General features: G+C 33.7%; 1 protein-coding gene across 1 annotated transcript in view; it reads right to left on the reverse strand.

Moving 5' to 3' along the window:
- The window catches only part of LOC132696188 (adenylate cyclase type 8), a 263,174-nt gene that overhangs the window by 217,221 nt on the left and 30,411 nt on the right, over positions 1 to 15,542 (reverse strand). The window contains exon 2 of the mRNA XM_060660881.1: positions 12,763 to 12,964. Coding sequence (XP_060516864.1) covers positions 12,763 to 12,884 — 122 coding nt within the window. The 5' untranslated portion in view covers positions 12,885 to 12,964. The remainder of the gene's footprint in view (positions 1 to 12,762; positions 12,965 to 15,542) is intronic.

Below are 15,542 nucleotides of genomic sequence, written 5' to 3' on the forward strand. Positions count from 1 at the left end.
TGTTTGTGTTCGTATGCAGATAACATAAACGATAAAGATCAATTAGAGCCACATTATTAGGCACAATGTTCCTAATAAACTACATTGCAGTTTTAAAACTTTCTGTTTGGGTAGAGCTGGCAGCACAATTAACTCCAGAAAAAAAGAATAAACAAATTCAATGGAAGTAGGAAATAAGAATAAGTGCTGACGTGGTTGACATGAAAAGTTACATGAACAACTCGACCTTCGTGAACAACAACCTTTTATTGACTTGGTGATCCGATATTTCAACGGTATTCCTCAGATTACTAAAACGTTGGAAGTGAATGTCATTAAGCTTATATTTTCAAAATGCCGGATGACTTCTCATAAAAATTAGCTAACTCCAGTGCGATATTAATCTCAGTAATTTAAGTTTTGTGCCAAATCTGATCGAAATCGAATTTTACTCAGAATGAAATAGCATTTCAGAGCTATATAACCGAAAGATCGACAAATACCAATGTATCAGCAAAAAACTGGTTGGGGTGTTCTCATTTGCATTAAAGGGTGTTTACAATCAAAAGTTGTAGCAAATACTATTGGCTCCATTGAACACGTTTAGGTATCTGTAACCTGTAGAAGCTCCAAGTTTATAATTGGGGCAGTATATTTACCTCCAAATTCCAGCATCGACAAATACGCTGAAAATAATCAAAATCAGCACCATATCATCCTAGACGCCAACTGGTAAAATAAGGATGATGCGTCTAGATCTTTCCCCGGCTAACATTACATATAATACTTTTAATTACCATAATTGGTTTCAAAGGATCAACAAACTTAATACAAGTGGTGTATTTTTTGATGTACGGCTATCGATGGTACCTTATAGTCCTATCATACTATGGTGAATTCATTGTCCCTATCAGTAATAACTTAAAAACTCTGATTTTTAACCATAAGTCATTTTCTGACTTTTTTACAAAACTTCTGCATTCCTCCTGCGTCGGTTTTTGTCGAGTCGAAGTTGCTAAAGTTTCGCCAATCATCCTGTTGGCTTTTTGAGAGCTTGACTGAAACTGGCACAATCTCTGAAGAAGCCAACAGGAGGCTTGGCGAAACGTATTATAGTAACATGTGGAAGTTTATTTTTCTTTTTCTGACCTCTGTTAACTGGAATTTTCTGTTCAAAGGCTTAACAAATGCTGAACATCAATTTTCATATCTGATTCTTAGTTAAATTTAGGTAGTTGAAAAGAAGACTTCAAAACATTTTCTCTATTACGTGAATATTAGAATATAAATACTATAAAGCTCTAAATCATGAGTCGTCTGATAATGTTGTCCTCAGCACAAGCAACATCATATTCCAGATTAATAAAAAAGTTGTGAATTTGTCGAAAATTAAATTCATGTTTACATCACTATTGGGTGCCACTAAAGACTGTAAATCCAAACTTCCCAGTGGTCTTCATGGACTTTCTTTTAGAGGTGTATACAATTAGCAATATCCAAGCTTTTAGATTCCTTATTCACAAATCTCCTTACTTTCCAGTAGACTGTTCGCAAATAATTTTCAAGTTGATAATATTCATACAAATTTTACATTCAATGCAGTGAGCCATTACTAATCGCCACCCTTGGTTTTGGTGACCATATTGCAAAGTGGGTCCGATATTCTCTTAATAATCTAATATCAGGCATTATTGATGTTTTATCTGCTTTACTACAGTGTGATAAAAAGGTTTGTTTGGATATAAAACCAATTGCACTCCTTTAGAGAGAATAAGTGAAGTTGAAGTTTGAAATATTAATTGTTATCAAAATCTCTGTTTCAAATCATACAAATGCTCTTACTAGAAGTACTTACAGAAGCTTAGATTTTATTTCTAGATTTAGGGAAATTTTGTCGCCAAACTCCAAAAATAAAAATGTGTTTTGCCTGTCGTTTAGAGGTGGAAACTTTGGCTTGTGAGTATGCAAGAAAAGAGTTAAAATGTGTGCAACTTTGTCATTTTTTACCCTGTTTCCTTAACGTATAACAACTTAAAATTCACATTTCTCTATCCCTTTAATTATTAATTAATTAATTAATATTAATTATTAATTACTTATTATACAAAAAGGAGTAGACGGTGTCGAAAATTTCAAAAAATTAAACCAAAGAAATAACTAGAGAATAATAAAAAACGTAAAAATCCTTTACAGCAGTAAAGGTTCACTTCAGTGGTTGAACATGTTTTATAGAAGGACTTATCATTTGGGTTGTTTTCTACAGAGTTTAGCAAAAAGATCTTCCTTACTTAAATCGTCACGGGGCATATATAATTTTATAATTCAAAGTTACAAATCGAGTGTCTTAAAAAGCAATCCATTTTTTAAAAGCTTCCATAAAAACAATGACTATTCAAGGCTTTGAAGCCCTCTCCTTAATGTTGGAAGCAAAGTTATCCGGATTTCAGAACAAATTAATACGAAAACGATAACTGCTTTTTGTATCATATGATTGGAAAAATGCTACCCCAACGTGGTGTAATGTGTAAGTAAAACAGGCAGTTCCACTTGAAGAAGTGTTGTCAGAGGCTACTTGAAATACATTCGGAGGATTTGATCCATATCAATAAACAACAACATACTAAAATCGACCTTAATCTGCATCATATTTTAATTTTGAAAAGAAACAAAAGAACAAACCAATCAATAAAAACAAATATGATTTCCAAATAAATGCTTTGGTTGTTCTTAGTAACAAATTGGGAAATATTAGTGTTGAAGCATCATATGATTTTTTTTCTGCCAATGATTGACCTCAAAATCGAAAATGTTCTAGCAGATAATAACTTTACACAAAAATGCTTTGTCTGAGAGGCAACACCGAAAATTTCAATGATGTTGACAAAGTGCTACTTATGTCAATAATAAACGAAGATTATCGAGAACTTCGTTTATTTACATTTTGCGGTTGGCTGCGCTTTTCTTAGTGTCCGCTATATTTAGTATTGGTATGACACTTGTAAATCAGTTTCATTCCATTGTAATACACTTTATCGTCCGGATACGTCATTGATTCAGACAAATTCCACCATTATGCAATTATATACAACGAGTAATAATAACAAATAATAAGTTGATTTATGTTACCAATAGGACAATTATTTGAGAAAGCATAGTAGGGGAGAAACAAGGGATTTAAAAATTATCGAATTGCAAGAAACACATCCAGAATTTTACGTTTTACTAAAGCATCTTAATTATTATTTTTAACTTTTTTATTATAAATATTATCATATGGTGCATTATGAGCATATGAAATGTGTGAAAGGACTGGATTTTCATTCGAAATTTATACTGAATCCGAGTTAAGCCATGTTGTCCGGTTTTTAGGCATCGACGAGTTGTCCAGTCTAGTCAGTCTGGATTTAATAACATCCTATAGAACGAGTTACAGCGACCATAATCCCAACCGACAAAACGAAGACCTCGGGCCTAACAAAGTAAACCGACCCTCGCCGCGTGACATCTTTCAAGGGCTTAAAACGCAATCGATCTGTAATCTCGCTACTCCAGCGGCGGCTTTTCCGAAGAAGTAAACAGTCAATCAAAAAACTACGCGAGTAATTCAACGTTTTTAACATTGTCTAATTTTATCTCCCTGCAATGCGTCTGCATATTAGGATTAAGTGTTATAATACGCTTCGGCTCTTAATACCCTCTACCGCTATATTTGTGCTCTCATTCATTTTCGTATTCATGCAGAGCCCCGATGGTGCTAGTCGTGTTTCATTTTGTATGATATATTCCAGAGAAAAATCACATTTGATAGTGAATACCTACACAAAGTAACAATTAATCCAGCAGCGGATGTTGCATCGGACTATGAGATGATGTTAGCAAGGATAAAACTTACACTTCCTGCGGTTTCCAAATAAAAAAACTAATCAACACTAACCAACCAAAATTAGACACTGAAATAATATCTCTATTAGCACCTCTGCATTAAGGAAAGCTACCTGACTGTAGAGAATCATCGAATCACTCTGCAAAAGAGCAATCACACACAGATAACACGTGTGACAACATGGAATGACGAAGCATGGAGAATTAAGCAGTACTAAAAAGGATTTGCTTAATAATGACTACACTCAATTGGCAAAATGCTATTATAATATTGAATGGAATCTCAGAAAAGATCAGTCGAATAGCGAAACACTACAAAGTAAAGACAATATTTAGTCCGGAATCATATTAACGCATCTACAAGAACAAAGACAGAATCATCGATTCAAGAGAAAGAGTATATCTTCCAAATACCCTGTGAATGGTGGATTCATTACAATCGGAACATCTTTAGCAGTCCAAGCGTCCAATACCTATAATCTGTCAAACCTTAAGCGAGCGCTGCAATGTCCTAGCGAAACAATCTTACGCTTGCCTGCACCTGTTGTAATGGTGTAAAATGAGCCAGCAGTAATTATTTTAGACCACCTTACCCTATGTTGAAATTTTCCAAAATTAGCTTACTAACCAATAATATACAATTTAATTAACATAAATAAACTTTTAGTTCCTCTCGATTCAGTTGTGTCTATAAAAAAACGTGCAATTACCAAATTGATTTGTTGTCATACTTGGAGTTTTCAAAATGGTAATGCTATACGGTCGTGGCACAAAAAAACCACAACCAGTGAAGTGTTAAAAATACCAAAGTTGATGGCAAGAGTCAATTATAAACATGATCCCATCTCAGAAAGTTAAATTAATCGTACAAATAGAATGCACTTTTTGAAAAATGGCTTCACTGAAGGTGCATCTCTTTCATTTACATTGAAAACGCAACTAGGTGATTATAATGGGGAAATAAAAAAGGAAAACTTTTTTTGTTGCTTCAAAAATTAACTGTTAAAAGAACTTGAGCAAACTATCCGTCGTAGCATGTTATTAACGAAGATACCTAATAGATTCCGAAACAAAACTGAAATTCAGAATTGAAATTGAATTGAATGTGGCCAACTATATAATTATAAACTGAAATGTGAAAAAAACCCTTACCCATACAGATACAGAAGGGATCTGGTGAGTTTATTTTGCGACTCTGTCGAGTTTATGGCCTCCACACTGACTAAATGGACTGTATATTGTTTAGACTTATTTATTTTACTTTTCAATTACATGTCTCTCGTCTCGTCTGACCCGCACTACTGAAATCAATCGGCAGCGCTTGGTGAACCACAGAAATACATGTGACACCACTTGGCCTTAAATCTATTTAGTAACTTAAGAAAATAAATGTCCAACAAGGCGAAAATATCATCAACATATCAACAGAATCATTGACGAGTGGTATATCAAGAAACAAGGAACGGACAGGCGTTTTTCCACTAATTATTAACGAAGAACGAAGATTCTCGACGACACTCTTCCAGTGATAAATGACTTACGTTTTTAATATTTAATTATTAGAGGTACTAGAAGTTACTGTTTTTTTTTCGATTGACAAATAAGCAAATAAAATCGACTTTTTATTAAATATTAAAAAAATCAAGCTCCGAAATATTGTTTATAACGTAAGTAACAATTTCTTTTTTCGAAGAAATTTCCACAAGCTTGTAATACTATACACAAATTTTCTACAAGCCTTTATGGAAAGCACATCAAATCTGAAAATCTTCGTTTATCTGCTACTCAGAATCACATTCAAAAATTTGAAAAATGAATGTCAACACTAGTGGAACTATCAAACCCTTCTCAACTAGGCAAATGTGTCGCCACACTCTCAAATATTATCCCAAAACAGGAAAATTTCAAATGCCGACTCTATTCTAAACAAACAGCCATTTCAAACACCTTAGGAAATTCGATTTGAAACCGCAACCTTTAAAAAATCCAAACCTTCTAAATCAAATATTCCAATGATCATCAACACAAATGAATATCAAGCAAATAATTCAAAATATCCTTACAGGCAGATCCTAGCGTCAACTTTAAGGATTTTTTTTAAATCCATGAAAAAGTCTTTCACCCGTTATGACTCTAAAATTCCTCGTCTCTACAGACTGCCTAAGATTCACAACAGGATTATCCCTTCGATCTATTTTCAGCATCATTAGTTCTCCAACATAATCTCTAGCAAAATATTTAGCTTCTATATTAAAACCCTTTACAGGGAAAACTGCCATATTTGTATTTAATTCCTTTCATTTCATTGATCAATTAAAAACATTACATTACATCTAAACGATATTGTGGTTAGTTTCGACCTAGAATCCCTCTTTACTGAAGTACCTATTCCTCAACATTATTTCAGATATATTAAAATCCGACAACCAAACCTTACCTTCATTAAAATATGCTTGTCTAGAACATATTTTTCTTGTAACGGTCAAATTTATGAACAAACGTCGGGAACAGCTATGGCTTCTCTATTATCACCACTATTCGCGAATATTTGGCTTCATGGTCAAACTCCGAAATTTTCTTAGCCATTTAAACTCTATACACCCTAACATACGTTTTACATTGAATTAGAAACTAATAATACTCTCCAATTCTTAGATATTCTTGTATATAGTAACGCAGGCCTAACATTGGGTGATTCTGTTTACAAAATCCTAGGCCTACGACCGATACCTTAATGCATTGTCAAATCGACCATTTGGCCCAAAAAATCATAGGTTATCAACTCTCTTATATAGAGAGCCGTAAAACTATTTCAACCCGAGTCAGTTAACCCAGAATTTAAACGCCTTACATCTGCTCTTCTCTCTAATAATTTCCACATTAGAAATATTAAGCGTTAAATCACAAAATACACTTCACCAAACCCTTCCAAAGGGTCTGAAAACAACCCCAGACTGACCACTGTTGTCCTTACATTCAAAACATCACTGACCACATAACAAAAGTTCTTAAGATATATAACGTCTAAAACAGATTTACCACTTGTCCACAAATCTCTCAACATCTTCGATTCGCCAAGGACAAAATCCCGTTTGAGATACCAGGAATTTACAGTACTCCATGCGCGTGCAGCACAAAATATATTGGAAAACATGACTACTTCTGTGGAAGAAGTGCAAGCAAAGTGGGATTCAGGAACAGGAATTTTTGGTGGTATTATTCTAAGCGCAGAAGGTGTTCTTGGCGATTTAGACAGTCATCGGACGTTTTAATCTTGGTGTATATTTTCATATCATCGGCGAAGAGTAGTATTTTACGAGGTTTAAAACATTAAATAAATATATATTATTATCAAGATGATGATACACCGGATATGATGTCAAAAAACTCTGATTTGTATCCATCAACTGCCACTCTTCCTTTTTTATCAATAATATACGAGCACGAAACCGAATTTTATTCAATAAAACTAGAATTCTTCTACCAACGAAAAATCCGATTATCTATAAGCAACCAAACAATCATAAGGTCTTTTACCAATATGGGAATCAGTTACCCGATACAATGTTCATGTCTAGAGTAGAATTCGAGCTGGCTTCAGTTAAGCTCTGAAGTTCAACAACCAACGCAACAGAAATCCAGAAGATTTGTAAATAGTACGTCTGAAAATACTTATGTATGTGCAGTACTAATAAATTATCTATATAATCATCTATCGTGATTGTTGCTTTTGTTATTCTGTATCTCCAGAAATCTATATATACTTTATGGTCTTATTTCACAACTATAACTGCATTATAAATTGTCCATACTTTCGCATTTCTGCTTCGATATCTTACATCAAAGTGGTGCATTACACAATGGTTACATTTGTTCGCAAAGTATAAGCCACGTTTTCTGTCACAAATTATATCGTTATATTGAACTGGATTCCTGTCCTAGAGTATGGGTTTCAGTGTAAGTGCAATTGCAAAGATATTTTTTAGCTTCATTACATTTTTCATCTCGTTTCTATTTTCATAAAAAAAACGATACTTACTGAGTAGATATAATACCTGCTTTCAACAGCAATTTCGGCCGATTTTACACGTAAATTCCCATAAGAAAATTTAAGGTTCATATTAGCGGAAATTGGTCCCGGTCAAGGTCATTCGATCCCTCTCCTATCTTGGCACCAACCTACCTACACTCACCCCCTCAACCCCCACCCCTCCCGCAACCGTCACCTCACCGTCTCCCTCTGTCGACCACCCACCCTGCTGGATGCGCCAACATAATGTGTGTGAAAGTTACACACACATACCAACATTCATATTTCTACTTCTTGTCATTTTAAAGACATTAAAAACACTATATACTTTAATTTAATTTGTTAGTAAATACACAAAAAGTATTAATATGGACTCTGAACATAGCGACCGATTCAAAAGAACTACATTTATTTTGGATTCAATGTTAAGACAAGGTTTTGGGAGAAAGCACTGACTTAGAACATTGTATGTAACATACATGTGTAAAAGTCTCGTATGACTGCAAACTCACTACAGAAAATATGCACTAAAAGAAGATTGCACAAGTAAAAAACCTCGAAAAGAAAAGACCAACATTCGATGGAAACCCCATAAGAAGTAACAACTCCTATTGAAACAAAAACCTCAAAGTATGGAACAAAAATATTAAATATATATAGTGAAGTATAAAGAAGTATTTTTTGGTTATTATAAGATGAAAGGACGATTTCAAATTCTGTATTTGGGTAATGATATTAAAAATCAATATATAAAGTAAGCAATAGATGTCATAAACATAGCAGCGATAAATAGATAACTAAGAACGAATTTTGATTTTTCACTTTCCAAAATGCAAACAAATTTTAGTAAAAATTGGCATGTCATTCGACTAGATCGAATATGTAGAAAATTTATTAGTCAATGGATTGCATATATAAACGGAGTATTTCACGGTTGATGGTACCTTAGACATTTACGGCGAACGGTTCATTGAATTATTCTGAAAATTTGTTTAGTTCCATATTTTTAGCGCTGCGACGTTGCCGCTTCTTCGTAAAATGAGACGGCATGTATATTATTGCAATTTCCGATTCGCTAATACTTAATGATGGTTTTTGAATAATACTTTCCCATACCTAACTTCAGCGCTTTTCTAGAAAATAATTATTTTCCTCATATTTTCGACCAGAGATTCAAATTATTTTTTTAACTACGACAAGGAGCCAGTAGAAAGTTTAAATTTTAGACGTAGCTTAAGAAGGTATTGAACAAAATTTCCTAATATCAAAATTAGTTCTACGAAATACAGAGTTGGTCAAAGCTAATGATTTATCAGTTACAAAAATGGTGAAAAGTGCATTTTATTCTAATGAAGAACATTATCTAAGTGCAAATTCAGTTCCCTTTCGAATGATATATCATGTCCCTATACCTCAATCGTTTGATCTTTGAAATAAAAGCAAGTAACTCTTGAAACTGGATTACGTTGTCACAATTCATCTCTTAAATGGCCGACGAAGCAAAATTTTCAGAAGAGGATATATTCATTATTTCACTTTTTTGTCGACAATCCTCACACCACATAAAAAAATGAGAGTTGAAAGAAAATTTTGGTTGTTTAAAAATCATAAAGTGAGCTTTTCATTTACGATGGAACATTGAATGCTGCAAAATACCTTCAAATGATTTTCTCGAGAATCCTAGGCTTCAGAAACTTCGGACCCCTTGGTACCAACTAGATTTGACACAGGCGCAGAGCAAAGAAGAATTAAGTCATCTGATTGTATGCTTTGAACAAATAGATCCATCGGAGATAAAAAAGGCTACTGCCATCAGTCTACTTCAGTCTACTTAAAGCTTTTAAAATGCAATGGTGAGCACTTCCAACACCTAATCTAAAAATGTGATTCATTTTTCTGTGTGCAATTTTTATTTTGTTACTGTCAATAGTTTTTAAAATGCTTTATAAAGCTTTTCCCAATTCTGGCAAATTTTCTCTTGTTCATGCGTTGGGCATCTGGATTCGTTTCATTACATTTTCTGCTTGTTCTGGCTATAATGTTGCATTTTAAATGCATAATAAACAAATTCTCTTTCTTTATTGAACCGTCAAACGGAAAATGAATTATTTAACATAAGATAAATAGGATTAGGTTTTACGTTTCCCAAACAGCCACATGCCACAGCAATTGCCATGTGTAAGAAATCTAAATAACATAAATAAATACATATAATTGAACAATATTTGAATAAAAGTAAGAACAAAAAATAAAAAGTCACGAAACAAATTTGTAAAATTAGACAGGTTATACAAGTTTAAAATTTGAAATTTAGATATTCATCGGTACTGCAAAAACTGGTTAATTATCAGTAGATTGTTAAAGTTCAAGTTTAAACAAATTCCAATTGATTTATTGAGAGGGTATCGGGGAATCGTTAACTGGTGTGCATTACGCTTAGGAATGAGTGAACAGAATATCTTGATTTATTAGAGTGAATTGCGATTGCGATTACTGAGAAAATGTGTTCTAGATGATACTCTATAGTACAAAACAAGAAGAATTCGGAGAACTTTTCTTGAAGACGAAGACTCTGACTGCATAGCAGTACGGATGACAATGATTTACAGAAGGAGTTAATAAAAAACATATCAATTTAATCTATCGTCACAATAATGATAGTGAGCAAGGCGACACTCCTGCTTTTCCTAGCATTAACATTTGAAGAGACTAAGAGGGTTACTAGTTACATAACTACTATTTTTCGTGCAAATTTTTAGCTAGTAGTCTGACGGCAACTCTTTCCGCATAATTTCAAAAATCTTGCCAAAAATAAGCAATATCGAAATAGAACGATAGTTGTGCATCATATTTACTGTATTTCTGAGAAGTGGCATATTTAAATTGATCTGGGACAGTACTGGTGGTGAAACAGGTGTTATATAAATGTGTTAAAAGGGGCATCAAGGAGTCAGAACATTCTTTAATTAATCCGCTGTTAATATTGTACATATGTAAGCAAGACGAATTTTTTAAAGTCAAAATGGCTCTTGAAATCAGAGTAACTGTGATAGTTATTCAAATTTACAAGACCAATTGAGTTTAAGTCTGAAAACAAATATTATCCATTATATTAGCTGAAATGATTTTAAAGTGCATCTACTTAGTTCAAAATTTATTAGTCACCAAGAATCCATTATACTAATATTCCCTTTTTACATTTCTGTAAATATTAATGCAAGCGGGATCTTTTTTCCGTCGCAAAATATTTATATTTTTGATAAGAGATCTCTTTTTTACGAAGTGTGTCGGTAAACCAATCTACAAGGGGCTTCCATTTAGTATCAGTAATCTCTTTTTTTAGGAGGGAAATGTATGTCAATAATGTTAATAAAGGTAGTGCAAAAAATCTGCGACATGTAATTAACATAGTAATTTGCATAAAATAATAACAATTAGTTTTCAGAAGGGAATGTTTGAACTTGTTAATGTTTTCAACGGTAAACCGTAAAAATTTAAAAAATTGAAATTAAAGTCTCGTTAAAAAAAAATTGATTACAATTGAGCTTCATCATTCGAAAGGGAATTTAATTTGCTCTTAGAATATGTGATAATATATAAGGTGCTTCCTTTAAAAAGAAATACCCTTTTCATAATTTTTGTAACTCATAGGCATATCATTAGTTTTGACCCTGTATGATGTAGAACTAATTTCGATATTAAGAAATAATGTACAGTACCCCATATTTAATAATAAATAAATAAATAACGTTTAATACAAAACAGAATTAAAAATTACAATAAGTGTAAGTGAATTAGGAAAACCCGCAGCAAAAGTCTTGAAATAAATCAAATACTGTTAAAGGCTCACTTAAAAAGAAAAATCATCGTTCCAGATAGCAAAGAATAAGCCTTAAATAGAAAGTAAATAAAGAATAAATATCCAAGCGGGAAGGAAAAGGGAAAAGGTGGGAATAAAAGGAGAAAAAATAAGAAAAGTTGAACAAAACTGAACAAGTATTGCAAGACATTGTTGACGTTGGAGAAGACTAAATTTTAACATAGCTCTAAGGCACCACCGAGATCAGGCCGGTCCAGAAAGTTAACTGGTGAAGCGATAGTGTAATAATATGACCTTTTAAGTACCTCCTTTGTGTGTATATTACGCAAATTAAGTCCATGGACGTTTGACTCAAGGGAAATTTTATGAAACAGATGACGTTGAAATAAAAAGACGCTATATGCAACTTGAATCTATTATGCATATTGAACCAACCAGCGGTTCGGAAAAAAATTAAAATTCTTTGGCGTCTGTCAATTCCATAAATCAAACTCAAGCATGGATTCGTCTTTTATCGGCTGCGTCAAGGCAAAGGCTGTAAACACTAGAATAGTGGCTAAGCTGAGACAACACTATAGAGTCGCAAAGCAGCCTCTTGGTCTCTTGTGTAATAGTATCTACAAGATGCTTTTTTAAGTTTTTCTGTTATATGCTAATGGAAACGAAGTCTAGAATCCAAGAACAAACCCAGGCTGTTACTGGAATCATATAGCTCGCTGTGTTCTATTAGATAAAAAGAATTTTAAGAGGTTTTGCGTATTTAGCATGTCAAATGCCTTACTAAAATCTAGTAACACTAATACCGAGGTTTGGTATTCATGAGCAGCTCTGAATAAGTCGTCCTTTACATCGGCGAGAGGACTCTCAGAGCTAAATTCCAACCGAAATCCTGATTGTTTCGCTGGTAGCATTCTGTTTTCGATTTGTTTACGATAAATCAGAGAATACGAGAGTGATTTTTTTTTCTTTGATACACATATCAACCTCGCGCATTTTTGCGGCCTCGCGTCGTCCCTAGTCGCACGAATTACTTTACTTTTTATTCACTTACCCCGGCAGTTCATCCTCCACGTCGGCGATCGTGGTCGCGACCACTTTTTCGTCACACGAAGCGGCGAGATCGGGCGGCCCTTCGGGGGGCGGTCCTCGGTCCATCGAACCCTGTTCACACATTAGATGGAAACCGGAGTTTGTTGCGTGCCACTGAACTGTGACATTCTATACGGTCGACATATACCCGACGACATGGGGGGCTGGAAAAGGGGGAAACTCGTGGTAAACACCGGAGGCGGTTTCGACTACTTAAGGGTTTGTTCTGTAAGCGATTCGTCTGTAAACTTCGAAACACAGACGCGATTATGGACGGACGGACGGTTACTTTTTAAACTAATTTTTTGATATACGGGTTTCCCAGTAAGGACAACTAAGTCCGGTATCAGGAAAAGGGATAATTAAATCAATTTGAAAAAAAATATAGTAATGTAGCGACCGTAGGTGCATGGATTAAGTAATCAAGGATCACTTTTCTCAATTATTTAATTTACCGACAGACGTAATACTTAACAAAACATAACATTCGTCTCCTCTACCGCAGATTATCTTGCTTAATGTAAGCTCGGCCAGAGAGAGACATAACCACAGCATAATCGGACCTTCCTAAGCACAGAATAAAAACGGTCGTAACACTCTCTAGTCAGTCCTTCCAACATAACATTTTTAAATCTAACAGTAAGTAAATGGGAGAAGAGAAAATGTTGGAACTTGTTTTCGATTTTTTGAAACCAGGTTCGAAAGGAGTGGGGTGTGCGAGTATTTTCTGAAATAGGTAAACCGACATATCTCTATTTCCCATTTACCTTTACCATTTACCATTACCATTTTCTGAAGCAAGAATTAATGCAACGATATAAGTTTCTTATGTCATTAGATAGGCCTAAGAAATTGAAAGAAAATTGGATTTGTAGAAAAATTTCTAAAGTATATTTGATTGTCTGGATTTTACCAAATAAGTTACCAATTTCTTATTAATATTTATTACTTTTTTACAATATCTTTTACGCTTATGCATCTTGCATGTCATTATTTCATGCACGTCAAAGCTCTTGATTGCCTACCGTTTTAAATCATATTTAAACTCACCGTAATCCAGCGCCTAGAAAAAATCGACGAGTTAGAAATGATGAAAATGCTGATTATTTTAGTGCTCATTTTGCTACTTAAATAATAGATTGGTGAATCTTCAACAATTGAATAGTTTTGGTTGGTTAACAAACCTAAAAATTAATGAAAGAATAAATAATAAGAATAATGATAAAATATTTTAACACGACTGGGTATGTCAAATTGTAGAAATATCAGCTAGTAGTCATTCAATGCCCTTTTTTAGTTTTGGTTAGGCAAACTCAAATATCTGCCAGTATTGCTTGGTTTGTATCCTACCCACTTTAGTTTTAGCTGGTTTACAAACTATAAAACATTTACCGCCAAAGTGCAAACCAGAAGAAAGGTATTAAAATTAACCATGGATTGTAGCTTATTTGCAAACTAGCTTCAGTATTTGAATAACTTGCGAAGTTTATATTTCTAGTAATTGATAAGAACTAACTGGTTGGTTAGTATGTTAACTAACCAATCATGTTTGGTTAACTTCGTACAGTATAGCAAAATATTTCTCTGCCTTGACCATGGTCGCCACTACGGATGAAAACAGACTTGCTTCGTGCGTCCATAGAAATTGCAGCATTCTGCAAATCGCTTTCCACCGGTTAATTTGCATACTCTTCTTGTGGCTCATACTTTGGGGGTATATCTTGTATATTTTTTAATGAGCTGGATAGCATACAAACCATCCAATATTTGTAGCTATTTTCATATAAATATGATTTTTCATCAAATTGAATGCTTTGCATACTTTGCAGCCGGTTTATAACCTAGTCAAGTTAACGCTTTTACCGTATCATATGCATTTATTCAAGAAAATATTCGAACTCCCCCCACACTTTCCTTGAAGACATGGAGGAGCAAATAGCATTAAACAAAAACTATTTGCATTTTCCTCAGATTTTAAATACTCACTTTAACTATGTGTGTTAAAGTGTTACGCCCCTGGTGGCCATTTCAGAAACTGAAAAACAAATCTTGATTGTATTTAATATGGCAGTTTTTGAAAAACTTCTCATTCTATACGGGGTAACCAAAAATATATTCTAAAATTTTTAAGCTGTCATAAATTGTAGATAATTTAAGTGTCAATGTCGTAATGGAAGTGCTATTTAATTTACTTTTTGCAGATAAATGGTGAACAAGAAAAGCATTCATAAAATCGAAACAGTTTTAAAATATTTATTAATATTGTGCATCGATCACAAGTAATTTTTCGGAGTATCTGAGCCCTACGAGTTGTTCCCTGATTCCATATTCAACCAAAGATGCATGCGTGCCATTTCTTTTTCTAATTTTTCCTCCAATACCGTAAACTTCATCATCATCGTTCTCTGATCGGTCGGAAGTATCTCTAGTTTGACTTTGAATGTATTTCATTGTTTGATTGATTGACTAAATTGATTATTTATTGTAAGTTTCGACTTTGGAATATCGGATTGGATTGGCATTTTGTAAATTTTCTGTTTTATAGATTTTAATTGAAAATCTTTACTTCACTTCACAACTTCACCTAGCAATGTAAATCAATTATCTTTAGGTGCACAAGATCACACGTTTCCATAAAATGCTGTACCAAAAGTTGATTGATTCTTTGTAAACAACGACGTCTGTGACCTACGGCAGAAAGGAGAGAAGCAGCACTAGTCCGTGAAGTTTAAAAGACCGTAA

Source organism: Cylas formicarius, unplaced genomic scaffold, assembly GCF_029955315.1.
Source record: "Cylas formicarius isolate icCylForm1 unplaced genomic scaffold, icCylForm1.1 PGA_scaffold_1__22_contigs__length_36826433, whole genome shotgun sequence".
NCBI classification, from domain to species: domain Eukaryota; kingdom Metazoa; phylum Arthropoda; class Insecta; order Coleoptera; family Brentidae; genus Cylas; species Cylas formicarius.